This window comes from Ascaphus truei, chromosome 12, assembly GCF_040206685.1.
Source record: "Ascaphus truei isolate aAscTru1 chromosome 12, aAscTru1.hap1, whole genome shotgun sequence".
In the NCBI taxonomy this organism is placed as follows: domain Eukaryota; kingdom Metazoa; phylum Chordata; class Amphibia; order Anura; family Ascaphidae; genus Ascaphus; species Ascaphus truei.
This window is the reverse complement of record NC_134494.1, coordinates 47,033,779-47,060,045: the sequence shown is the minus strand read 5'-3', so window position 1 is coordinate 47,060,045 and position 26,267 is coordinate 47,033,779. Positions and strand designations below refer to the sequence as shown.

At 52.6% G+C, this 26,267-nt stretch overlaps 1 protein-coding gene across 4 annotated transcripts in view; it reads left to right on the top strand.

The window, feature by feature from the left end:
* ANO1 (anoctamin 1) overlaps positions 1 to 26,267 on the top strand; it is a 168,043-nt gene that overhangs the window by 38,191 nt on the left and 103,585 nt on the right. For all 4 annotated transcript variants that reach the window (XM_075567625.1, XM_075567624.1, XM_075567627.1 and 1 more), the window contains exon 2: positions 19,810 to 19,982. In XM_075567625.1, coding sequence (XP_075423740.1) covers positions 19,810 to 19,982 — 173 coding nt within the window. The remainder of the gene's footprint in view (positions 1 to 19,809; positions 19,983 to 26,267) is intronic.

The window sequence follows — 26,267 nt, the reverse complement described above, 5'->3', positions numbered from 1 at the left end:
AACAGGAGGAGGCTCACAATAAAATAAATACTTTATTCTTGAAATGGATCCAAAAAATCCCGAGCTCAAAAAATCACTACACCTACGCGTTTCAGGCCGTGTGCCCTTTATCAAGGTGTATACACCCGAAACGCATAGGTGTGGTGATTTTTGAGCTCTCTAGGGGTTTTGTTGGATCCATTTCAAGAATAAAGGAATTATTTTATTGTGAGCCTCCTCCTGTTTATCTGGCGCTGCCCGTCTCCATTTTTCTCCTGTTCATCCTCCTGGTGGATCTGCCTGCCGTCTGGAGCCGCATTTGGACCGCACTGAGGACCTGGGAACCCCAACAGTGAGTTACCCCTGTGGGTTTACATACTTACCATCTTTATAAGGGACATTATTTGTACTACACGTGTGCAAGTGAGTACGAGATACTAGTCCCCTACCCCCTGCCAGGGATGCTGTATATAGTGGACTGGTCCAAGCGGAGATTTATATTTTATGAAAAGGATTTAATCTGCTTCTGATGCGCTGGTCACCTATACCTAGAAGAAATATTTGGCCTGTAACCGTTTGGTTACCAGTCATACCCCTGAGTGAGGAAAGTACGCTGTAATGATCGGAGTTATAATGTAGTCCTTATGAAATTCACTGTACGTAGCAGCCAATGTGTATCACTATAGTTTCACTCGTGAGGTTTTGATGTAAGGCAATCCGAATGAGATGCACAATACCGAGAGATTTTATATCCTTCCCATGCAGAGTTACTGTATACTGAGACTAAAAGTGAAAGGCAAGAAAAAATAGGAGGAATTGTAAAGCAAATATCAGAAGGTGTTGTAGAGGTAAGTGCTTTCCCTTATAAAGAAGGAGTATTGTTCACTGGTGGTGCACCTGCTCCACTTTAGCAATTTAGACATGTAGAGCAAGAAATACAAACACGGGCGTGAACACAGGATCATGGCAAGCGGCACCTGCTCGATGTACTCAACATGTACCAGAACCGAGAGAGTGTGTGTCTGAGAGTGTGTGTCTGAGAGTGTGCGTCTGAGTGTGTGCGTCTGAGTGTGTGTGTCTGAGAGTGTCTCTGAGAAAAGACGGTGGGAGCTGTATTGTATTCTTCCATGTACTGTAGTAGACTCAGAAAGGAGGGAGAAGGAGTAGGAGGTCTGAAACCTTTTATTCATTACAGATAAGTTACAAGCTTTCGATCTTCGGAGGGTACTTCAGCAGGTGCGCTGCCCTTGTGGCGAAACCAGCAGTGCCACCTACTTTTCAGAAGTGCTAATGTAGATCATGTGACTGCTTGGGGCTTTATCTATGGCAGACCAAACCCCGCAGGGTACTGATAAGAGCACCTTGTGTTCTGGTAATGCTCTAGTACTGTAGCTGGGTCCCTTGGTGAATGGTCCTGAATGGACGGTAGTGACTCCCCAGTTATGGGACATTAGCTTTGGGCACTGTGGCACTGTGGCACTGTGGCTTTGATGAATAAAGTCTCCAGGTGACAGTGACCTATAGGACCCCTATAGGACCCCCGCAGGCCGCTCGTATTATGGAAATATCAGGTGATAGAAATGTTAGAAATGAAGTCGCAAATTGCCTCAGGGGGGAATGGAACGGCGTCTTTAAAGCAGCCCTGCTGCTTTCCCCCTTTAAAAAAACAAAAACATATTTGTACATGTAAGGCGTGTGACATTGTATAATTGCAAATTCTTACCTACGCTGTCGTTGGGTACTCCTGTTATAAATCTGTAACAATCCTGATTGTGTGCCTAACATAATGGCTGCCTTACAGTTTAATAATAGCATGTTCCTGTTTAGCGCTGCTAGTTTTATGTAACGCTATACAGAGACATTTTGCAGGCACAGGTCCCTGACCCGCGGAGCTTACAATCTATGTTTTTGGTGCCTGAGGCACAGGGAGATAAAGTGACTTGCCCAAGGTCACAACGAGCCAACACCGGGAATTGAACCAGGTTCCCCTGCTTTACACTCAGTGCCAGTCAGTGTCTTTACTCACTAAGCCGCTCCTTCTCCCAGGCTCCCCTGCTTTACACTCAGTGCCAGTCAGTGTCTTTACTCACTAAGCCGCTCCTTCTCCCAGGTTCCCCTGCTTTGAACTCAGTGCCAGTCAGTGTCTTTACTCACTGAGCCACTCCTTCTCCCAGGTTCACCTGCTTCACACTCAGTGCCAGTCAGTGTCTGTACTCACTGAGCCGCTCCTTCTCCCAGGTTCCCCTGCTTCACACTCAGTGCCAGTCAGTGTCTTTACTCACTGAGCCGCTCCTTCTCCCAGGTTCCCCTGCTTCACACTCAGTGCCAGTCAGTGTCTTTACTCACTGAGACGCTCCTTCTCCCAGGTTCCCCTGCTTCACACTCAGTGCCAGTCAGTGTCTTTACTCACTGAGCCGCTCCTTCTCCCAGGTTCCCCTGCTTCACACTCAGTGCCAGTCAGTGTCTTTACTCACTGAGCCGCTCCTTCTCCCAGGTTCCCCTGCTTCACACTCAGTGCCAGTCAGTGTCTTTACTCACTGAGCCGCTCCTTCTCCCAGGTTCCCCTGCTTCACACTCAGTGCCAGTCAGTGTCTTTACTCACTGAGCCGCTCCTTCTCCCAGGCTCCCCTGCTTCACACTCAGTGCCAGTCAGTGTCTTTACTCACTGAGCCGCTCCTTCTCCCAGGTTCCTCTGCTTCACACTCAATGCCAGTCAGTGTCTTTACTCACTGAGCCGCTCCTTCTCCCAGGTTCCCCTGCTTCACACTCAGTGCCAGTCAGTGTCTTTACTCACTGAGCCGCTCCTTCTCCCAGGTTCCCCTGCTTCACACTCAGTGCCAGTCAGTGTCTTCACTCACTGAGCTGCTCCTTCTCCCAGGTTCCCCTGCTTCACACTCAGTGCCAGTCAGTGTCGTTACTCACTTAGCCGCTCCCTCTCCCAGGCTCCCCTGCTTCACACTCAGTGCCAGTCAGTGTCTGTACTCACTGAGCCGCTCCTTCTCCCAGGCTCCCCTGCTTCACACTCAGTGCCAGTCAGTGTCTTTACTCAGTGAGCCGCTCCTTCTCCCAGGTTCCCCTGCTTCACACTCAATGCCAGTCAGTGTCTTTACTCACTGAGCCGCTCCTTCTCCCAGGTTCCCCTGCTTCACACTCAGCGCCAGTCAGTGTCTTTACTCACTGAGCCGCTCCTTCTCCCAGGTTCCCCTGCTTCACACTCAGTGCCAGTCAGTGTCTTCACTCACTGAGCTGCTCCTTCTCCCAGGTTCCCCTGCTTCACACTCAGTGCCAGTCAGTGTCGTTACTCACTTAGCCGCTCCTTCTCCCAGGTTCCCCTGCTTCACACTCAGTGCCAGTCAGTGTCTTTACTCACTGAGCCGCTCCTTCTCCCAGGTTCCCCTGCTTCACACTCAGTGCCAGTCAGTGTCTTTACTCACTGAGACGCTCCTTCTCCCAGGTTCCCCTGCTTCACACTCAGTGCCAGTCAGTGTCTTTACTCACTGAGCCGCTCCTTCTCCTAGGTTCCCCTGCTTCACACTCAGTGCCAGTCAGTGTCTTTACTCACTGAGCCGCTCCTTCTCCCAGGTTCCCCTGCATCACACTCAGTGCCAGTCAGTGTCTTTACTCACTGAGCCGCTCCTTCTCCCTTCTCCCTCAGTTTCAATCAATTCTTCAGTCACTGTAACTCAGCAGCTATAATGTATCCGGATATTACATTATCTATTGTTACAGTTTACAGCTCAAACTGCTGGGAACATTGGCAGCAAATGATCCCAAACAGGAAAGTGTTGCAAAGCTCTTGCACTGCTTGGGAGGTGTGCTAAAACCTGCTGTACTGGAGAAATCAAAGGATGGTTTCAAACTCATTACAAATGGGATTAAGATGCAACTTTCCCCGCCCGGCTCCCAGGGAGCTTACATCGTTGATCAATGTTTGGCTACTCGGCATGGATTACCGGGAGTCAGGGTGCTGGCTTCAGGCGGCTGGGCGATGGCACTAAATGTTGTACTTCTTTTGAACAAACATACAGGATTTCTGTTGCTTCCATTAGTTCCCACACAACACTACACTCAGTTCCTAGCTGATGTCGGACCGGTCCCGCTTATTACTTCAGTACCATTTCTTGTATTAACCCCGAGTTACCTGGGTCCTTATGGGAAAAATAGGGGGATCCCTTACGATTGGTCACAAGACCGTTTGCCTGTTTGGGAACTGCCACTTCCATACGGCTGATGAGGAATATGAATGCGGACCTGTGGTTAGAGTCGATCCGCCGACACCCGGGAGCCCCCATTCCTGAGGCCCCCGGTTGCGTGCCGTTTCCCTATCTTTAAGATCCGTAAAACAACATCTATTTTTATCTGGGATCCTAACTCAGGGGCACTGTCCCCATCTTCAACACAACAAAATAATAGGGACTTGGTCTGGATTATTAGTTTAGGAACATCTTTATCTCTTCTCCCCGAGGCTCCCCTCCTCTAGTGCCCCCGGGAACCTAACCTTTTGGAACCTTCCCCTTCTCTATATACTCTCTGTGACGTCATGATCCCATGGCAACACAGGGTGGGATCCGATACACTCTAACCCTCTAGTAACCACTTAAAAGGGGGGTTACAAAGAGTTGAATCAAAAATTTAAAACAGTCATTAATTTTTTATTATCTAATACTACAGAACTCATTTATTTAAAAAAAGAAAAACAAACAACAACAAAAAACCCCATAAGATTTCACGTTTTGCTGCTTTAAAAACACGCTCTAGTGAGACAGTAACCCAGCCTTTCACAGCCCTGGGAAGCAGCGCAGGGCAGCAGAAACTCACAGCAGCCACAGTGCTGCAGGGCATGTCTGTTTGTACAGTGCTCACTGAATATTCACGCTCGCTTGTTATGATGACTAAATACCCAAGAACCTTAGGTTATTAAACCTTGACACAGGCGACGGGAACATTTCAGCGCAGGCAGAAAAAGGGTGACAAGGCCGGTGTGCCTGTAACTGGGAGGGCTGACCATTTCCCTTACTGGACGAGCCTGTGACAGTACTGAAGGGGTTAATGTATGTATAGGAGTATCACTACGCTGAACCATACGGGACATGAGGTCATTAAGTGTTCCCGTTATTATGGGGGATGCTGCTTAATGACACCCACATCATTATCCTCAAGTCCCCACCGGATCCCACCTGCCGTTCACCAGAACATCGGAGCGGTTCTCTGGGTCGTGTACATTTATGGGCTTCACGGTTTCACTCAGTAGGAAGTTTGTGATGGTCCTTTTTCTCCCCCGATAGTTGTGTCTGCAGTGTGTACGATCGCAGCTATTCCCACCGTCACTACTATACTCTGAGCTGTGCTTCAGCCTCTCCGGACTCCTCATCACAATCTGCATCTCTGCTGCACTGCGTCTCTGTTACAATGTTACCCTTTCAGCCGCTCTTCTGTAAGGACTCAGATATGGTGGGCGAGTGCGTGCGAGGGAGCGCATGGCTCTACACGCGCGCCATCTGTGGCCTGAAATCCACAGCGACGGGGAGGCGGGTCGTGACGTCACGAGGCTTGTTCGCCCTCATTGGCTGAACCGCTCGCGTGACCTGGCCGCCTCGCGACAAAAAAAAAATGGTCTCCGGGAAAACCCGCTAACTAGGTACAGCTGGAGGGCATGTACCCGCTAACTAGGCACAGCTAGAGGGCATGTACCCGCTAACTAGGTACAGCTGGAGGGCATGTACCCGCTAACTAGGCACAGCTAGAGGGCATGTACCCGCTAACTAGGCACAGCTAGAGGGCATGTACCCGCTAACTAGGCACAGCTGGAGGGCATGTACCCGCTAACTAGACACAGCTGGAGGGCATGTACCCGCTAACTAGGCACAGCTGGAGGGCATGTACCCGCTAACTAGGCACAGCTGGAGGGCATGTACCCGCTAACTAGGCACAGCTGGAAGGCATGTACCCGCTAACTAGGTACAGCTGGAGGGCATGTACCCGCTAACTAGGCACAGCTGGAAGGCATGTACCCGCTAACTAGGCACAGCTGGAAGGCATGTACCCCCTAACTAGACACAGCTGGGGGGCATGTACCCGCTAACTAGGCACAGCTAGAGGGCATGTACCCGCTAACTAGGTACAGCTAGAGGGCATGTACCCGCTAACTAGGCACAGCTGGAGGGCATGTACCCGCTAACTAGACACAGCTGGAGGGCATGTACCCGCTAACTAGGTACAGCTAGAGGGCATGTACCCGCTAACTAGACACAGCTGGGGGGCATGTACCCGCTAACTAGGCACAGCTAGAGGGCATGTACCCGCTAACTAGGTACAGCTAGAGGGCATGTACCCGCTAACTAGGCACAGCTGGAGGGCATGTACCCGCTAACTAGGTACAGCTGGAGGGCATGTACCCGCTAACTAGGTACAGCTAGAGGGCATGTACCCGCTAACTAGGCACAGCTGGAGGGCATGTACCCGCTAACTAGGTACAGCTAGAGGGCATGTACCCGCTAACTAGGCACAGCTGGAAGGCATGTACCGCTAACTAGACACAGCTGGAGGGCATGTACCCCCTAACTAGACACAGCTGGAGGGCATGTACCCGCTAACTAGACACAGCTGGAAGGCATGTACCCGCTAACTAGACACAGCTGGAGGGCATGTACCCCCTAACTAGGCACAGCTGGAGGGCATGTACCCCCTAACTAGGCACAGCTGGAGGGCATGTACCCCCTAACTAGGTACAGCTGGAGGGCATGTACCCGCTAACTAGACACAGCTGGAGGGCATGTACCCCCTAACTAGACACAGCTTGAGGGCATGTACCCGCTAACTAGGTACAGCTGGAGGGCATGTACCCCCTAACTAGACACAGCTTGAGGGCATGTACCCGCTAACTAGGTACAGCTGGAGGGCATGTACCCGCTAACTAGGTACAGCTGGAGGGCATGTACCCGCTAACTAGGTACAGCTGGAGGGCATGTACCCGCTAACTAGGTACAGCTGGAGGGCATGTACCCGCTAACTAGGTACAGCTGGAGGGCATGTACTCGCTAACTAGGTACAGCTGGAGGGCATGTACCCGCTAACTAGGCACAGCTGGAGGGCATGTACCCGCTAACTAGACACAGCTGGTGGGCATGTACCCGCTAACTAGGTACAGCTGGTGGGCATGTACCCGCTAACTAGGCACAGCTGGAGGGCATGTACCCCCTAACTAGGCACAGCTGGAGGGCATGTACCCGCTAACTAGGCATAGCTGGAGGGCATGTACCCGCTAACTAGGTACAGCTGGAGGGCATGTACCCGCTAACTAGGCACAGCTGGAGGGCATGTACCCGCTAACTAGGTACAGCTGGAGGGCATGTACCCGCTAACTAGGTACAGCTGGAGGGCATGTACCCGCTAACTAGACACAGCTGGAGGGCATGTACCCGCTAACTAGGCACAGCTGGAGGGCATGTACCCGCTAACTAGGTACAGCTGGAGGGCATGTACCCGCTAACTAGGTACAGCTGGAGGGCATGTACCCGCTAACTAGGTACAGCTGGAGGGCATGTACCCGCTAACTAGGCACAGCTGGAGGGCATGTACCCGCTAACTAGGCACAGCTGGAGGGCATGTACCCGCTAACTAGGCACAGCTGGAGGGCATGTACCCGCTAACTAGGTACAGCTGGAGGGCATGTACCCGCTAACTAGGCACAGCTGGAGGGCATGTACCCCCTAACTAGGCACAGCTAGAGGGCATATACCCGCTAACTAGGTACAGCTGGAGGGCATGTACCCCCTAACTAGACACAGCTGGAGGGCATGTACCCGCTAACTAGGCACAGCTGGAGGGCATGTACCCGCTAACTAGACACAGCTGGAGGGCATGTACCCGCTAACTAGGCACAGCTGGAGGGCATGTACCCGCTAACTAGGCACAGCTGGAGGGCATGTACCCGCTAACTAGACACAGCTGGAGGGCATGTACCCGCTAACTAGGCACAGCTGGAGGGCATGTACCCGCTAACTAGGCACAGCTGGAGGGCATGTACCCGCTAACTAGACACAGCTGGAGGGCATGTACCCGCTAACTAGACACAGCTGGAGGGCATGTACCCGCTAACTAGGCACAGCTGGAGGGCATGTACCTGCTAACTAGGCACAGCTGGAGGGCATGTACCCGCTAACTAGGCACAGCTGGAGGGCATGTACCCCCTAACTAGACACAGCTGGAGGGCATGTACCCGCTAACTAGGCACAGCTGGAGGGCATGTACCCGCTAACTAGGCACAGCTGGAGGTCATGTACCCGCTAACTAGACACAGCTGGAGGGCATGTACCCGCTAACTAGGCACAGCTGGAGGGCATGTACCCGCTAACTAGGCACAGCTGGAGGGCATGTACCCGCTAACTAGACACAGCTGGAGGGCATGTACCCGCTAACTAGGCACAGCTGGAGGGCATGTACCCGCTAACTAGACACAGCTGGAGGGCATGTACCCGCTAACTAGGTACAGCTGGAGGGCATGTACCCGCTAACTAGACACAGCTGGAGGGCATGTATCCGCTAACTAGGCACAGCTGGAGGGCATGTACCCGCTAACTAGACACAGCTGGGGGGCATGTACCCGCTAACTAGGCACAGCTGGAGGGCATGTACCTGCTAACTAGGTACAGCTGGAGGGCATGTACCCCCTAACTAGGCACAGCTGGAGGGCATGTACCCACTAACTAGGCACAGCTGGAGGGCATGTACCCACTAACTAGGCACAGCTGGAGGGCATGTACCCGCTAACTAGGTACAGTTGGAGGGCATGTACCCGCTAACTAGGTACAGTTGGAGGGCATGTACCCGCTAACTAGGTACAGTTGGAGGGCATGTACCCGCTAACTAGGTACAGTTGGAGGGCATGTACCCGCTAACTAGGCACAGCTGGAGGGCATGTACCCACTAACTAGGCACAGCTGGAGGGCATGTACCCACTAACTAGGCACAGCTGGAGGGCATGTACCCGCTAACTAGGTACAGTTGGAGGGCATGTACCCGCTAACTAGGTACAGTTGGAGGGCATGTACCCGCTAACTAGGTACAGTTGGAGGGCATGTACCCGCTAACTAGGCACAGCTGGAGGGCATGTACCCGCTAACTAGGTACAGTTGGAGGGCATGTACCCGCTAACTAGGTACAGTTGGAGGGCATGTACCTGCTAACTAGGCACAGCTGGAGGGCATGTACCCGCTAACTAGGCACAGCTGGAGGGCATGTACCCGCTAACTAGGCACAGCTGGAGGGCATGTACCTGCTAACTAGGCACAGCTGGAGGGCATGTACCCGCTAACTAGGTACAGCTGGAGGGCATGTACCCGCTAACTAGGCACAGCTGGAGGGCATGTACCCGCTAACTAGGCACAGCTAGAGGGCATGTACCCGCTAACTAGGCACAGCTGGAGGGCATGTACCCGCTAACTAGACACAGCTGGAGGGCATGTACCCGCTAACTAGGCACAGCTGGAGGGCATGTACCCGCTAACTAGGCACAGCTGGAGGGCATGTACCCGCTAACTAGGCACAGCTGGAAGGCATGTACCCGCTAACTAGGTACAGCTGGAGGGCATGTACCCGCTAACTAGGCACAGCTGGAAGGCATGTACCCGCTAACTAGGCACAGCTGGAAGGCATGTACCCCCTAACTAGACACAGCTGGGGGGCATGTACCCGCTAACTAGGCACAGCTAGAGGGCATGTACCTGCTAACTAAGTACAGCTAGAGGGCATGTACCCGCTAACTAGGCACAGCTGGAGGGCATGTACCCGCTAACTAGGTACAGCTGGAGGGCATGTACCCGCTAACTAGGTACAGCTAGAGGGCATGTACCCGCTAACTAGGCACAGCTGGAGGGCATGTACCCGCTAACTAGGTACAGCTAGAGGGCATGTACCCGCTAACTAGGCACAGCTGGAAGGCATGTACCGCTAACTAGACACAGCTGGAGGGCATGTACCCCCTAACTAGACACAGCTGGAGGGCATGTACCCGCTAACTAGACACAGCTGGAAGGCATGTACCCGCTAACTAGACACAGCTGGAGGGCATGTACCCCCTAACTAGGCACAGCTGGAGGGCATGTACCCTCTAACTAGACACAGCTGGAGGGCATGTACCCCCTAACTAGGCACAGCTGGAGGGCATGTACCCCCTAACTAGGCACAGCTGGAGGGCATGTACCCCCTAACTAAGTACAGCTGGAGGGCATGTACCCGCTAACTAGACACAGCTGGAGGGCATGTACCCCCTAACTAGACACAGCTTGAGGGCATGTACCCGCTAACTAGGTACAGCTGGAGGGCATGTACCCCCTAACTAGACACAGCTTGAGGGCATGTACCCGCTAACTAGGTACAGCTGGAGGGCATGTACCCGCTAACTAGGTACAGCTGGAGGGCATGTACCCGCTAACTAGGTACAGCTGGAGGGCATGTACCCGCTAACTAGGTACAGCTGGAGGGCATGTACCCGCTAACTAGGTACAGCTGGAGGGCATGTACTCGCTAACTAGGTACAGCTGGAGGGCATGTACCCGCTAACTAGGCACAGCTGGAGGGCATGTACCCGCTAACTAGACACAGCTGGTGGGCATGTACCCGCTAACTAGGTACAGCTGGTGGGCATGTACCCGCTAACTAGGCACAGCTGGAGGGCATGTACCCCCTAACTAGGCACAGCTGGAGGGCATGTACCCGCTAACTAGGCATAGCTGGAGGGCATGTACCCGCTAACTAGGTACAGCTGGAGGGCATGTACCCGCTAACTAGGCACAGCTGGAGGGCATGTACCCGCTAACTAGGTACAGCTGGAGGGCATGTACCCGCTAACTAGGTACAGCTGGAGGGCATGTACCCGCTAACTAGACACAGCTGGAGGGCATGTACCCGCTAACTAGGCACAGCTGGAGGGCATGTACCCGCTAACTAGGTACAGCTGGAGGGCATGTACCCGCTAACTAGGTACAGCTGGAGGGCATGTACCCGCTAACTAGGTACAGCTGGAGGGCATGTACCCGCTAACTAGGCACAGCTGGAGGGCATGTACCCGCTAACTAGGCACAGCTGGAGGGCATGTACCCGCTAACTAGGCACAGCTGGAGGGCATGTACCCGCTAACTAGGTACAGCTGGAGGGCATGTACCCGCTAACTAGGCACAGCTGGAGGGCATGTACCCCCTAACTAGGCACAGCTAGAGGGCATATACCCGCTAACTAGGTACAGCTGGAGGGCATGAACCCCCTAACTAGACACAGCTGGAGGGCATGTACCCGCTAACTAGGCACAGCTGGAGGGCATGTACCCGCTAACTAGACACAGCTGGAGGGCATGTACCCGCTAACTAGGCACAGCTGGAGGGCATGTACCCGCTAACTAGGCACAGCTGGAGGGCATGTACCCGCTAACTAGACACAGCTGGAGGGCATGTACCCGCTAACTAGGCACAGCTGGAGGGCATGTACCCGCTAACTAGGCACAGCTGGAGGGCATGTACCCGCTAACTAGACACAGCTGGAGGGCATGTACCCGCTAACTAGACACAGCTGGAGGGCATGTACCCGCTAACTAGGCACAGCTGGAGGGCATGTACCTGCTAACTAGGCACAGCTGGAGGGCATGTACCCGCTAACTAGGCACAGCTGGAGGGCATGTACCCCCTAACTAGACACAGCTGGAGGGCATGTACCCGCTAACTAGGCACAGCTGGAGGGCATGTACCCGCTAACTAGGCACAGCTGGAGGTCATGTACCCGCTAACTAGACACAGCTGGAGGGCATGTACCCGCTAACTAGGCACAGCTGGAGGGCATGTACCCGCTAACTAGGCACAGCTGGAGGGCATGTACCCGCTAACTAGACACAGCTGGAGGGCATGTACCCGCTAACTAGGCACAGCTGGAGGGCATGTACCCGCTAACTAGACACAGCTGGAGGGCATGTACCCGCTAACTAGGTACAGCTGGAGGGCATGTACCCGCTAACTAGACACAGCTGGAGGGCATGTATCCGCTAACTAGGCACAGCTGGAGGGCATGTACCCGCTAACTAGACACAGCTGGGGGGCATGTACCCGCTAACTAGGCACAGCTGGAGGGCATGTACCTGCTAACTAGGTACAGCTGGAGGGCATGTACCCCCTAACTAGGCACAGCTGGAGGGCATGTACCCACTAACTAGGCACAGCTGGAGGGCATGTACCCACTAACTAGGCACAGCTGGAGGGCATGTACCCGCTAACTAGGTACAGTTGGAGGGCATGTACCCGCTAACTAGGTACAGTTGGAGGGCATGTACCCGCTAACTAGGTACAGTTGGAGGGCATGTACCCGCTAACTAGGTACAGTTGGAGGGCATGTACCCACTAACTAGGCACAGCTGGAGGGCATGTACCCACTAACTAGGCACAGCTGGAGGGCATGTACCCACTAACTAGGCACAGCTGGAGGGCATGTACCCGCTAACTAGGTACAGTTGGAGGGCATGTACCCGCTAACTAGGTACAGTTGGAGGGCATGTACCCGCTAACTAGGTACAGTTGGAGGGCATGTACCCGCTAACTAGGCACAGCTGGAGGGCATGTACCCGCTAACTAGGTACAGTTGGAGGGCATGTACCCGCTAACTAGGTACAGTTGGAGGGCATGTACCTGCTAACTAGGCACAGCTGGAGGGCATGTACCCGCTAACTAGGCACAGCTGGAGGGCATGTACCCGCTAACTAGGCACAGCTGGAGGGCATGTACCTGCTAACTAGGCACAGCTGGAGGGCATGTACCCGCTAACTAGGTACAGCTGGAGGGCATGTACCCGCTAACTAGGCACAGCTGGAGGGCATGTACCCGCTAACTAGACACAGCTGGAGGGCATGTACCCGCTAACTAGACACAGCTGGAGGGCATGTACCCGCTAACTAGGTACAGCTGGAGGGCATGTACCCGCTAACTAGACACAGCTGGAGGGCATGTACCCGCTAACTAGGCACAGCTGGAGGGCATGTACCCGCTAACTAGACACAGCTGGGGGGCATGTACCCGCTAACTAGGCACAGCTGGAGGGCATGTACCCGCTAACTAGGCACAGCTGGAAGGCATGTACCCGCTAACTAGGTACAGCTGGAGGGCATGTACCCGCTAACTAGGCACAGCTGGAGGGCATGTACCCGCTAACTAGGCACAGCTGGAGGGCATGTACCCCCTAACTAGGCACAGCTGGAGGGCATGTACCCGCTAACTAGGTACAGCTGGAGGGCATGTACCCGCTAACTAGGCACAGCTGGAGGGCATGTACCCGCTAACTAGGTACAGCTGGAGGGCATGTACCCGCTAACTAGGCACAGCTGGAGGGCATGTACCTGCTAACTAGGTACAGCTGGAGGGCATGTGCCCGCTAACTAGGCACAGCTGGAGGGCATGTACCCGCTAACTAGGTACAGCTGGAGGGCATGTACCCACTAACTAGGCACAGCTGGAGGGCATGTACCCACAAACTAGGCACAGCTGGAGGGCATGTACCCGCTAACTAGGTACAGTTGGAGGGCATGTACCCGCTAACTAGGTACAGTTGGAGGGCATGTACCCGCTAACTAGGTACAGTTGGAGGGCATGTACCCGCTAACTAGGTACAGCTGGAAGGCATGTACCCGCTAACTAGGTACAGTTGGAGGGCATGTACCCGCTAACTAGGCACAGCTGGAGGGCATGTACCCGCTAACTAGGCACAGCTGGAGGGCATGTACCCGCTAACTAGGTACAGCTGGAGGGCATGTACCCGCTAACTAGGCACAGCTGGAGGGCATGTACCCGCTAACTAGGTACAGTTGGAGGGCATGTACCCGCTAACTAGGTACAGTTGGAGGGCATGTACCCGCTAACTAGGCACAGCTGGAGGGCATGTACCCGCTAACTAGACACAGCTGGAGGGCATGTACCCGCTAACTAGGTACAGCTGGAGGGCATGTACCCGCTAACTAGACACAGCTGGAGGGCATGTACCCGCTAACTAGACACAGCTGGAGGGCATGTACCCGCTAACTAGGCACAGCTGGAGGGCATGTACCCGCTAACTAGGTACAGCTGGAAGGCATGTACCCGCTAACTAGGCACAGCTGGAAGGCATGTACCCGCTAACTAGACACAGCTGGAAGGCATGTACCCGCTAACTAGGTACAGCTGGAAGGCATGTACCCGCTAACTAGGTACAGCTGGAGGGCATGTACCCGCTAACTAGGTACAGCTGGAGGGCATGTACCCGCTAACTAGGTACAGCTGGAGGGCATGTACCCGCTAACTAGGCACAGCTGGAGGGCATGTACCCGCTAACTAGGTACAGCTGGAGGGCATGTACCCGCTAACTAGACACAGCTGGAAGGCATGTACCCGCTAACTAGGCACAGCTGGAGGGCATGTACCCGCTAACTAGACACAGCTGGAGGTCATGTACCCGCTAACTAGGTACAGCTGGAAGGCATGTACCCGCTAACTAGGTACAGCTGGAAGGCATGTACCCGCTAACTAGGTACAGCTGGAAGGCATGTACCCGCTAACTAGGCACAGCTGGAGGGCATGTACCCGCTAACTAGGTACAGCTGGAGGGCATGTACCCGCTAACTAGGCACAGCTGGAGGGCATGTACCCGCTAACTAGGTACAGCTGGAGGGCATGTACCCGCTAACTAGGCACAGCTGGAGGGCATGTACCCGCTAACTAGGCACAGCTGGAGGGCATGTACCCGCTAACTAGGCACAGCTGGAGGGCATGTACCCGCTAACTAGGCACAGCTGGAGGGCATGTACCCGCTAACTAGGCACAGCTGGAGGGCATGTACCCGCTAACTATGTACAGCTGGAGGGCATGTACCCGCTAACTAGACACAGCTGGAGGGCATGTAACCGCTAACTAGGTACAGCTGGAGGGCATGTACCCGCTAACTAGGTACAGCTGGAAGGCATGTACCCGCTAACTAGGTACAGCTGGAAGGCATGTACCCGCTAACTAGGTACAGCTGGAGGGCATGTACCCGCTAACTAGACACAGCTGGAGGGCATGTACCCGCTAACTAGACACAGCTGGAGGGCATGTACCCGCTAACTAGGCACAGCTGGAGGGCATGTACCCGCTAACTAGGCACAGCTGGAGGGCATGTACCCGCTAACTAGGTACAGCTGGAGGGCATGTACCCGCTAACTAGGCACAGCTGGAGGGCATGTACCCGCTAACTAGGTACAGCTGGAAGGCATGTACCCGCTAACTAGGTACAGCTGGAGGGCATGTACCCGCTAACTAGGTACAGCTGGAAGGCATGTACCCGCTAACTAGGTACAGCTGGAGGGCATGTACCCGCTAACTAGACACAGCTGGAGGGCATGTACCCGCTAACTAGGCACAGCTGGAGGGCATGTACCCGCTAACTAGACACAGCTGGAAGGCATGTACCCGCTAACTAGGTACAGCTGGAGGGCATGTACCCGCTAACTAGGCACAGCTGGAGGGCATGTACCCGCTAACTAGGTACAGCTGGAAGGCATGTACCCGCTAACTAGGTACAGCTGGAGGGCATGTACCCGCTAACTAGGTACAGCTGGAAGGCATGTACCCGCTAACTAGGTACAGCTGGAGGGCATGTACCCGCTAACTAGACACAGCTGGAGGGCATGTACCCGCTAACTAGGCACAGCTGGAGGGCATGTACCCGCTAACTAGACACAGCTGGAAGGCATGTACCCGCTAACTAGGTACAGCTGGAGGGCATGTACCCGCTAACTAGACACAGCTGGAAGGCATGTACCCGCTAACTAGACACAGCTGGAAGGCATGTACCCGCTAACTAGGTACAGCTGGAAGGCATGTACCCGCTAACTAGGTACAGCTGGAGGGCATGTACCCGCTAACTAGGTACAGCTGGAAGGCATGTACCCGCTAACTAGGTACAGCTGGAGGGCATGTACCCGCTAACTAGGCACAGCTTGAGGGCATGTACCCGCTAACTAGACACAGCTGGAGGGCATGTACCCGCTAACTAGATAATGCTGGAAGGCATGTACCCGCTAACTAGACACAGCTGGAGGGCATGTACCCGCTAACTAGGTACAGCTGGAGGGCATGTACCCGCTAACTAGGCACAGCTGGAGGGCATGTACCCGCTAACTAGGCACAGCTGGAGGGCATGTACCCGCTAACTAGGCACAGCTTGAGGGCATGTACCCGCTAACTAGGTACAGCTGGAGGGCATGTACCCGCTAACTAGGCACAGCTGGAGGGCATGTACCCGCTAACTAGGTACAGCTGGAGGGCATGTACCCGCTAACTAGACACAGCTGGAGGGCATGTACCCGCTAACTAGACACAGCTGGAGGGCATGTACCCGCTAACTAGACACAGCTGGAGGGCATGTACCCGCTAACTAGGCACAGCTGGAGGGCATGTACCCGCTAACTAGATAATGCTGGAAGGCATGTACCCGCTAACTAGACACAGCTGGAGGGCATGTACCCACTAACTAGGTACAGCTGGAGGGCATGTACCCCCTAACTAGGCACAGCTGGAGGGCATGTACCCGCTAACTAGGTACAGCTGGAGGGCATGTACCCCCTAACTAGGTACAGCTGGAGGGCATGTACCCGCTAACTAGGCACAGCTGGAGGGCATGTACCCGCTAACTAGGTACAGCTGGAGGGCATGTACCCGCTAACTAGGTACAGCTGGAGGGCATGTACCCCCTAACTAGGTACAGCTGGAGGGCATGTACCCGCTAACTAGGCACAGCTGGTGGGCATGTACCCGCTAACTAGGTACAGCTGGAGGGCATGTACCCGCTAACTAGGTACAGCTGGAGGGCATGTACCCGCTAACTAGGCACAGCTGGAGGGCATGTACCCGCTAACTAGACACAGCTGGAGGGCATGTACCCGCTAACTAGGCACAGCTGGAGGGCATGTACCCGCTAACTAGGTACAGCTGGAAGGCATGTACCCGCTAACTAGGTACAGCTGGAGGGCATGTACCCGCTAACTAGGCACAGTTGGAGGGCATGTACCCGCTAACTAGACACAGCTGGAGGGCATGTACCCGCTAACTAGGTACAGCTGGAGGGCATGTACCCGCTAACTAGGTACAGCTGGAAGGCATGTACCCGCTAACTAGGTACAGCTGGAGGGCATGTACCCGCTAACTAGGTACAGCTGGAGGGCATGTACCCGCTAACTAGGTACAGCTGGAAGGCATGTACCCGCTAACTAGGCACAGCTGGAGGGCATGTACCCGCTAACTAGGTACAGCTGGAGGGCATGTACCCGCTAACTAGGTACAGCTGGAAGGCATGTACCCGCTAACTAGGCACAGCTGGAGGGCATGTACCCGCTAACTAGGTACAGCTGGAAGGCATGTACCCGCTAACTAGGTACAGCTGGAGGGCATGTACCCGCTAACTAGGTACAGCTGGAGGGCATGTACCCGCTAACTAGGTACAGCTGGAAGGCATGTACCCGCTAACTAGGCACAGCTGGAGGGCATGTACCCGCTAACTAGGTACAGCTGGAGGGCATGTACCCGCTAACTAGGCACAGCTGGAGGGCATGTACCCGCTAACTAGGCACAGCTGGAGGGCATGTACCCGCTAACTAGGCACAGCTGGAGGGCATGTACCCGCTAACTAGGTACAGCTGGAGGGCATGTACCCGCTAACTAGGTACAGCTGGAGGGCATGTACCCGCTAACTAGGTACAGCTGGAGGGCATGTACCCGCTAACTAGGTACAGCTGGAAGGCATGTACCCGCTAACTAGGTACAGCTGGAAGGCATGTACCCGCTAACTAGGCACAGCTGGAGGGCATGTACCCGCTAACTAGGTACAGCTGGAAGGCATGTACCCGCTAACTAGGCACAGCTGGAGGGCATGTACCCGCTAACTAGGTACAGCTGGAGGGCATGTACCCACTAACTAGGCACAGCTGGAGGGCATGTACCCCCTAACTAGGTACAGCTGGAGAGCATGTACCCGCTAACTAGGTACAGCTGGAGGGCATGTACCCGCTAACTAGGCACAGCTGGAAGGCATGTACCCGCTAACTAGGCACAGCTGGAGGGCATGTACCCGCTAACTAGGTACAGCTGGAAGGCATGTACCCGCTAACTAGGTACAGCTGGAAGGCATGTACCCGCTAACTAGGCACAGCTGGAGGGCATGTACCCGCTAACTAGGTACAGCTGGAAGGCATGTACCCGCTAACTAGGCACAGCTGGAGGGCATGTACCCACTAACTAGGCACAGCTGGAGGGCATGTACCCGCTAACTAGGCACAGCTGGAGGGCATGTACCCGCTAACTAGGTACAGCTGGAGGGCATGTACCCGCTAACTAGGCACAGCTGGAGGGCATGTACCCGCTAACTAGGCACAGCTGGAGGGCATGTACCCGCTAACTAGGCACAGCTGGAGGGCATGTACCCGCTAACTAGGTACAGCTGGAGGGCATGTACCCGCTAACTAGGTACAGCTGGAGGGCATGTACCCGCTAACTAGACACAGCTGGAGGGCATGTACCCGCTAACTAGGCACAGCTGGAGGGCATGTACCCGCTAACTAGGTACAGCTGGAGGGCATGTACCCACTAACTAGGCACAGCTGGAGGGCATGTACGCACTAACTAGGCACAGCTGGAGGGCATGTACCCCCTAACTAGGCACAGCTGGAGGGCATGTACCCGCTAACTAGGCACAGCTGGAGGGCATGTACCCGCTAACTAGGCACAGCTGGAGGGCATGTACCCGCTAACTAGGTACAGCTGGAGGGCATGTACCCGCTAACTAGGCACAGCTGGAGGGCATGTACCCCCTAACTAGGCACAGCTGGAGGGCATGTACCCCCTAACTAGGCACAGCTAGAGGGCATGTACCCGCTAACTAGGTACAGCTGGAGGGCATGTACCCCCTAACTAGGCACAGCTGGAGGGCATGTACCCGCTAACTAGATAATGCTGGAGGGCATGTACCCGCTAACTAGACACAGCTGGAGGGCATGTACCCCCTAACTAGGCACAGCTGGAGGGCATGTACCCCCTAACTAGGCACAGCTGGAGGGCATGTACCCGCTAACTAGGCACAGCTAGAGGGCATGTACCCGCTAACTAGGTACAGCTGGAGGGCATGTACCCCCTAACTAGACACAGCTGGAGGGCATGTACCCGCTAACTAGGCACAGCTGGTGGGCATGTACCCGCTAACTAGGTACAGCTGGTGGGCATGTACCCGCTAACTAGGTACAGCTGGGGGGCATGTACCCGCTAACTAGGCACAGCTGGTGGGCATGTACCCGCTAACTAGGTACAGCTGGTGGGCATGTACCCGCTAACTAGGTACAGCTGGTGGGCATGTACCCGCTAACTAGGTACAGCTGGTGGGCATGCTTTGTTTAAATGTAACATTGTAAAGCACAGACAGCATCATCTATTCAGAACAACGACACAAAAAAAGGGGCACCGGGGACATTTCCACCACATGTTTTACCAAAGTAAATCTGTTAACACCAGGTGCAGATAATAATCCCAATATGAAACGGTGTAAAAAGTGGATCTTGGCTTTGGTTTGCATTGTCTTTTGTGTGAAAAGTCTTTAAGTAAACAAAGTCTGCGATTTAATTAGCGCTTTGGTCTGCAGAGCGCTGTGACAAATAAATATCAGGGGACCGGATCTGGCACACACTGCAGCACAAGGAACAAGTTAGGAGGAGAGGCAGAGCTTGGGAGAGCAGGTTTTGAAGGCGTGGGAGAAACAGCCTCAGCTCATAGCCTCAGCTGGATGATGTGTTCATCTTTATTCCAGACCTGCACACTGCAGCTTGCCGAAGCTTGACGGCCTCTCTTCTGTCCGGAGACGTGGATGAAACGATGAAGAAAAATGAAAAGTACCACGAAACAGCAACAGACGAGAAAGGCATCCACATTATCAATATCAAGGCAATTGAAGATATTGGATATATCCAATCTGAGACAGTGGTAAGTGGCATAAACTCCACCAGAACTGTAAGGAGATAGATATAGATATATTTACACTGCGGGGATCATTGTAATTTAAACAGATACAGCATGAGAAGTTGTGTGCGCAGAATTGTAACTCGTTGTGTATTTTATAGTTATAAAATGTGTTACCAGGAAGTAATACATTGAGAGTTACCGCTCGTTCACACGTATCTTCGGGAAATAGAGTTATGCTGACAAATACATGGTTACAAATATATAGTTACATTAAGCGTTATTGTGTGATCAATTTAAAGGCTTCTGGCAGAGGTCCAGAGATTTAGGAAACCGGAGACACTGCTGCTTGCTGTTTAGCCCCCACTGTTTATTAGATTGTAAGCTCTTGTGTTCAGCAATTTTTCTTATGTTTGTGGCCAGCAGTTACCTGCACTGTTGATATCAATACAAATGCGAGGTGATTTCTGGGCATGAGAACCCCCAGACTAACACTTAGTGCTAATTGTGTCTCCTACAGGGGAGCGCAAACTTTTTTAGCTGCGCCCCCCTGTCTGCTCCTCGTCAGTCTCGCGCCCCCCTCCACTTGTTTGGCGGTGTCAAATGACGCCGCGGGGTCAAGTGACGACGTTGCCATGGAGACGGGCGTGTGACGTCACTCTGCCTGATGACGCCGCGTTGCCATGGCGACGGTCACAGCAAATCTCCAGAATCCCGGTAAGTGAGTTGCCGAGGCCTCGTGTGATCCCCCAGCATTTAATTTCAATGCCACGGGGAAGAGCGCGCCCCCCCAAAAAATATCCACCGCCCCCCTGGGGAGTTCGCCCCCACTTTGCGCACCGCTGTCCTAGAACCCCGCTTAATAAGTACTGTATTATTAGTGGGGTAATCCTCCTTAACCCTGTCAGCGAGACAGGAATTTGTGTTGCAGCCACATGAGAAAGATTCCCTAACACATACACAACTGAGGGCATCAGGAGCAAAAGGGGCATAAGGACAGGGGGGGGGGGGAGAAGAGCAGAAGGGGCATACAGAAAGAGGGAGAGAGGTGCGGAGCAGATGGGGGGAGCAGAGGGGGCATACAGATTGGGGGGGGGAGAAGCGAAAGGGGCATACAGACGGGGGTGCAGGAGCAGAGCAGAGCAGAGCAGAAGGGGCATACCGAGGGGAGAGGGGAGGTGCAGAAGGGACATACTGTCAGAGAGAGGGGGAGAGGTGCAGAAGCAGAGCAGAAGGGGCATGCAGAGAGGGGGAGAGGTCCAGAGCAGAAGGGGCATGCAGAGAGGGAGAGAGGTGTAAGAACTGAGAAGAAGGGACAAACAGAGCAGGGGTTGATGAGGTGCAGAAGGGACATACAGAGAGTGGGGGGTGAGGTGCAGAAGCAGAGCAGAAGGGGCAAACAGAGCAGGGGGAGGTACAGCAGGAGCCGAGCAGAAGGAGCATACATAGAGGACAGGGGGGGGGGGGGTGCAGGACACTGACAATCCTAAAATAGTTCTGTAAAAACAGCAGATATACTTCAAACCCAAAATATATCAACCCAATTTAGTCCCAGCGATGCATGGAAAGCTGGCATTGAAGGAGTTAAACTTCAGCCCTACAGTCTCTGTAAGTTCTTCCTACTTAGCACTTTGACTGTAAACTCTTCACTTCCTAATGTTACTTTTATGTATGAAGCGCTTATTCCTATTATGTCCCGCGTGTTACTGCTGTAAAGCGCTGAATACATGGGTGGGGCTATATAAAGATATACCTTCATACATTAGTGCATGGCACACCCTGCCCCCGTGCCCTGCCCCCGTGCCCTGCCCCCGTGCCCTGCCCCCGTGCCCTGCCCCCGTGCCCTGCCCCCGTGCCCTGCCCCCGTGCCCTGCCCCCGTGCCCTGCCCCGTGCCCTGCCCCCGTGCCCTGCCCCCGTGCCCTGCCCCCGTGCCCTGCCCCCGTGCCCTGCTCCCGTGCCCTGCCCCTGTGCCCTGCTCCCGTGCCCTGCCCCCGTGCCCTGCCCCCGTGCCCTGCCCCGTGCCCTGCCCCCGTGCCCTGCCCCCGTGCCCTGCCCCCGTGCCCTGCCCCCGTGCCCTGCCCCCGTGCCCTGTCAGTATCCCTGCCCCCGTGCCCTGCCCCCGTGCCCTGCCCCCGTGCCCTGCCCCCGTGCCCTGCCCCCGTGCCCTGCCCCCGTGCCCTGCCCCCGTGCCCTGCCCCCGTGCCCTGCCCCCGTGCCCTGTCAGTATCCCTGCCCCCGTGCCCTGCCCCTGTGCCCTGCCCCTGTGCCCTGCCCCCGTGCCCTGTCAGTATCCCTGCCCCACGCCGGGGCTGCTGATGCTGTGTGTTCACCTGTAATGTGCAAGCTATTGTCCGACTCTCACTCTGTAAGGGGGAGGAGTGCGTCTCTTCCCACCCCGTACAAAAGCATCGCATTAACTTCCCATCTACCATATGTTGATGACTGAATGAAATATCACTGCACCCCAAAAAGGGAAGAGATCCCCCCCCCCCCATAATCCTGAATTATCTTCACCCCATCTCGATCATTTTCGACAGAGAACATGGCACCAACAGCTTCGGAATGATAATTCATTCTGTTTCAGAAGGTACAGCCGTGTAGATCTCAGTGTTACTATATGTGTGCTCAGAAGGTACAGCCGTGTAGATCTCAGTGTTACTATATGTGTGCTCAGAAGGTACAGCCGTGTAGATCTGTGTTACTATATGTACTCAGAAGGTACAGCCATGTAGATGTCAGTGTTACTATATGTACTCAGAAGGTACAGCCGTGTAGATCTGTGTTACTATATGTACTCAGAAGGTACAGCCGTGTAGATCTGTGTTACAATATGTACTCAGAAGGTACAGCCGTGTAGATCTGTGTTACTATATGTACTCAGAAGGTACAGCCGTGTAGATCTCTGTGTTACTATATGTGTACTCAGAAGGTACAGCCGTGTAGATCTGTGTTACTATATGTACTCAGAAGGTACAGCCGTGTAGATCTCTGTGTTACTATATGTGTACTCAGAAGGTACAGCCGTGTAGATCTGTGTTACTATATGTGTACTCAGAAGGTACAGCCGTGTAGATCTGTGTTACTATATGTGTGCTCAGAAGGTACAGCCGTGTAGATCTCTGTGTTACTATGTGTACTCAGAAGGTACAGCCGTGTAGATCTGTGTTACATAAGTGTACTCAAAAGGTACAGCCGTGTAGATTTGTGTTACATAAGTGTACTCAGAAGGTACAGCCGTGTAGATCTGTGTTACTATATGTGTGCTCAGAAGGTACAGCCGTGTAGATCTGTGTTACTATATGTGTGCTCAGAAGGTACAGCCGTGTAGATCTCAGTGTTACTATATGTGTACTCAGAAGGTACAGCCGTGTAGATCTGTGTTACTATATGTGTGCTCAGAAGGTACAGCCGTGTAGATCTGTGTTACTATATGTGTGCTCAGAAGGTACAGCCATGTAGATGTCAGTGTTACAATATGTACTCAGAAGGTACAGCCGTGTAGATCTGTGTTACTATATGTACTCAGAAGGTACAGCCATGTAGATGTCAGTGTTACTATATGTGTACTCAGAAGGTACAGCCGTGTAGATCTGTGTTACTATATGTACTCAGAAGGTACAGCCATGTAGATGTCAGTGTTACTATATGTACTCAGAAGGTACAGCCGTGTAGATCTGTGTTACTATATGTGTGCTCAGAAGGTACAGCCGTGTAGATCTCTGTGTTACTATATGTACTCAGAAGGTACAGCCGTGTAGATCTGTGTTACTATATGTACTCAGAAGGTACAGCCGTGTAGATCTGTGTTACTATATGTACTCAGAAGGTACAGCCGTGTAGATCTGTGTTACTATATGTACTCAGAAGGTACAGCCGTGTAGATCTCTGTGTTACTATATGTGTACTCAGAAGGTACAGCCGTGTAGATCTGTGTTACTATATGTACTCAGAAGGTACAGCCGTGTAGATCTCTGTGTTACTATATGTGTACTCAGAAGGTACAGCCGTGTAGATATGTGTTACTATATGTGTACTCAGAAGGTACAGCCGTGTAGATCTGTGTTACTATATGTGTGCTCAGAAGGTACAGCCGTGTAGATCTCTGTGTTACTATGTGTACTCAGAAGGTACAGCCGTGTAGATCTGTGTTACATAAGTGTACTCAAAAGGTACAGCCGTGTAGATTTGTGTTACATAAGTGTACTCAGAAGGTACAGCCGTGTAGATCTGTGTTACTATATGTGTGCTCAGAAGGTACAACCGTGTAGATGTCAGTGTTACTATATGTGTACTCAGAAGGTACAGCCGTGTAGATCTGTGTTACTATATGTGGGCTCAGAAGGTACAGCCGTGTAGATCTCAGTGTTACTATATGTGTACTCAGAAGGTACAGCCGTGTAGATCTGTGTTACTATATGTGTGCTCAGAAGGTACAGCCGTGTAGATCTGTGTTACTATATGTGTGCTCAGAAGGTACAGCTGTGTAGATGTCAATGTTACTATGTGTGTACTCAGAAGGTACAGCCGTGTAGATCTCAGTGTTACTATATGTGTACTCAGAAGGTACAGCCGTGTAGATCTGTGTTACTATATGTGTGCTCAGAAGGTACAGCCGTGTAGATCTCTGTGTTACTATGTGTGTGTTCCGAAGGTACAGCCGTGTAGATCTGTGTTACTATATGTGTGCTCAGAAGGTACAGCCGTGTAGATCTGTGTTACTATATGTGTACTCAGAAGGTACAGCCGTGTAGATCTGTGTTACTATATGTGTACTCAGAAGGTACAGCCGTGTAGATCTGTGTTACTATATGTGTACTCAGAAGGTACAGCCATGCAGATCTGTGTTACTATATGTGTGCTCAGAAGGTACAGCCGTGTAAATCTGTGTTACTATATGTACTCAGAAGGTACAGCCGTGTAGATCTCTGTGTTACTATATGTGTGCTCAGAAGGTACAGCCGTGTAGATCTCAGTGTTACTATGTGTACTCAGAAGGTACAGCCGTGTAGATCTCAGTGTTACTATATGTGTACTCAGAAGGTACAGCCGTGTAGATCTGTGTTACTATATGTGTACTCAGAAGGTACAGCCGTGTAGATCTCTGTGTTACTATATGTGTACTCAGAAGGTACAGCCGTGTAGATCTCAGTGTTACTATATGTGTACTCAGAAGGTACAGCCGTGTAGATCTCAGTGTTACTATATGTGTACTCAGAAGGTACAGCCGTGTAGATCTCTGTGTTACTATATGTGTGCTCAGAAGGTACAGCCGTGTAGATCAGTCTTACTATATGTGTACTCAGAAGGTACAGCCGTGTAGATCTCTGTGTTACTATATGTGTGCTCAGAAGGTACAGCTGTGTAGATCTCTGTGTTACTATATGTGTGCTCAGAAGGTACAGCCGTGTAGATCTGTGTTACTATATGTGTACTCATAAGGTACAGCCGTGTAGATCTCAGTGTTACTATATGTGTACTCAGAAGGTACAGCCGTGTAGATCTCAGTGTTACTATATGTGTGCTCAGAAGGTACAGCCGTGTAGATCTCAGTGTTACTATGTGTACTCAGAAGGTACAGCCGTGTAGATCTGTGTTACTATATGTGTACTCAGAAGGTACAGCCGTGTAGATCCTGTATAACGTTGTGTTTGTGCATTGTGTGCACTTTGTGTATAACCTTGTGTTTGTGCATTGTGTGCACTTTGTGTATAACCTTGTGTTTGTGCATTGTGTGCACTTTGTGTATAACGTTGTGTTTGTGCATTGTGTGCACTTTGTGTATAACGTTGTGTTTGTGCATTGTGTGCACTTTGTGTATAACGTTGTGTTTGTGCATTGTGTGCACTTTGTGTATAACGTTGTGTTTGTGCATTGTGTGCACTTTGTGTATAACGTTGTGTTTGTGCATTGTGTGCACTTTGTGTATAACCTTGTGTTTGTGCATTGTGTGCACTTTGTGTATAACGTTGTGTTGGTGCATTGTGTGCACTTTGTGTATAACCTTGTGTTTGTGCATTGTGTGCACTTTGTGTATAACGTTGTGTTTGTGCATTGTGTGCACTTTGTGTATAACGTTGTGTTTGTGCATTGTGTGCACTTTGTGTATAACCTTGTGTTTGTGCATAGTGTGCACTTTGTGTATAACGTTGTGTTTGTGCATTGTGTGCACTTTGTGTATAACGTTGTGTTTGTGCATTGTGTGCACTTTGTGTATAACGTTGTGTTTGTGCATTGTGTGCACTTTGTGTATAACGTTGTGTTTGTGCATTGTGTGCACTTTGTGTATAACGTTGTGTTTGTGCATTGTG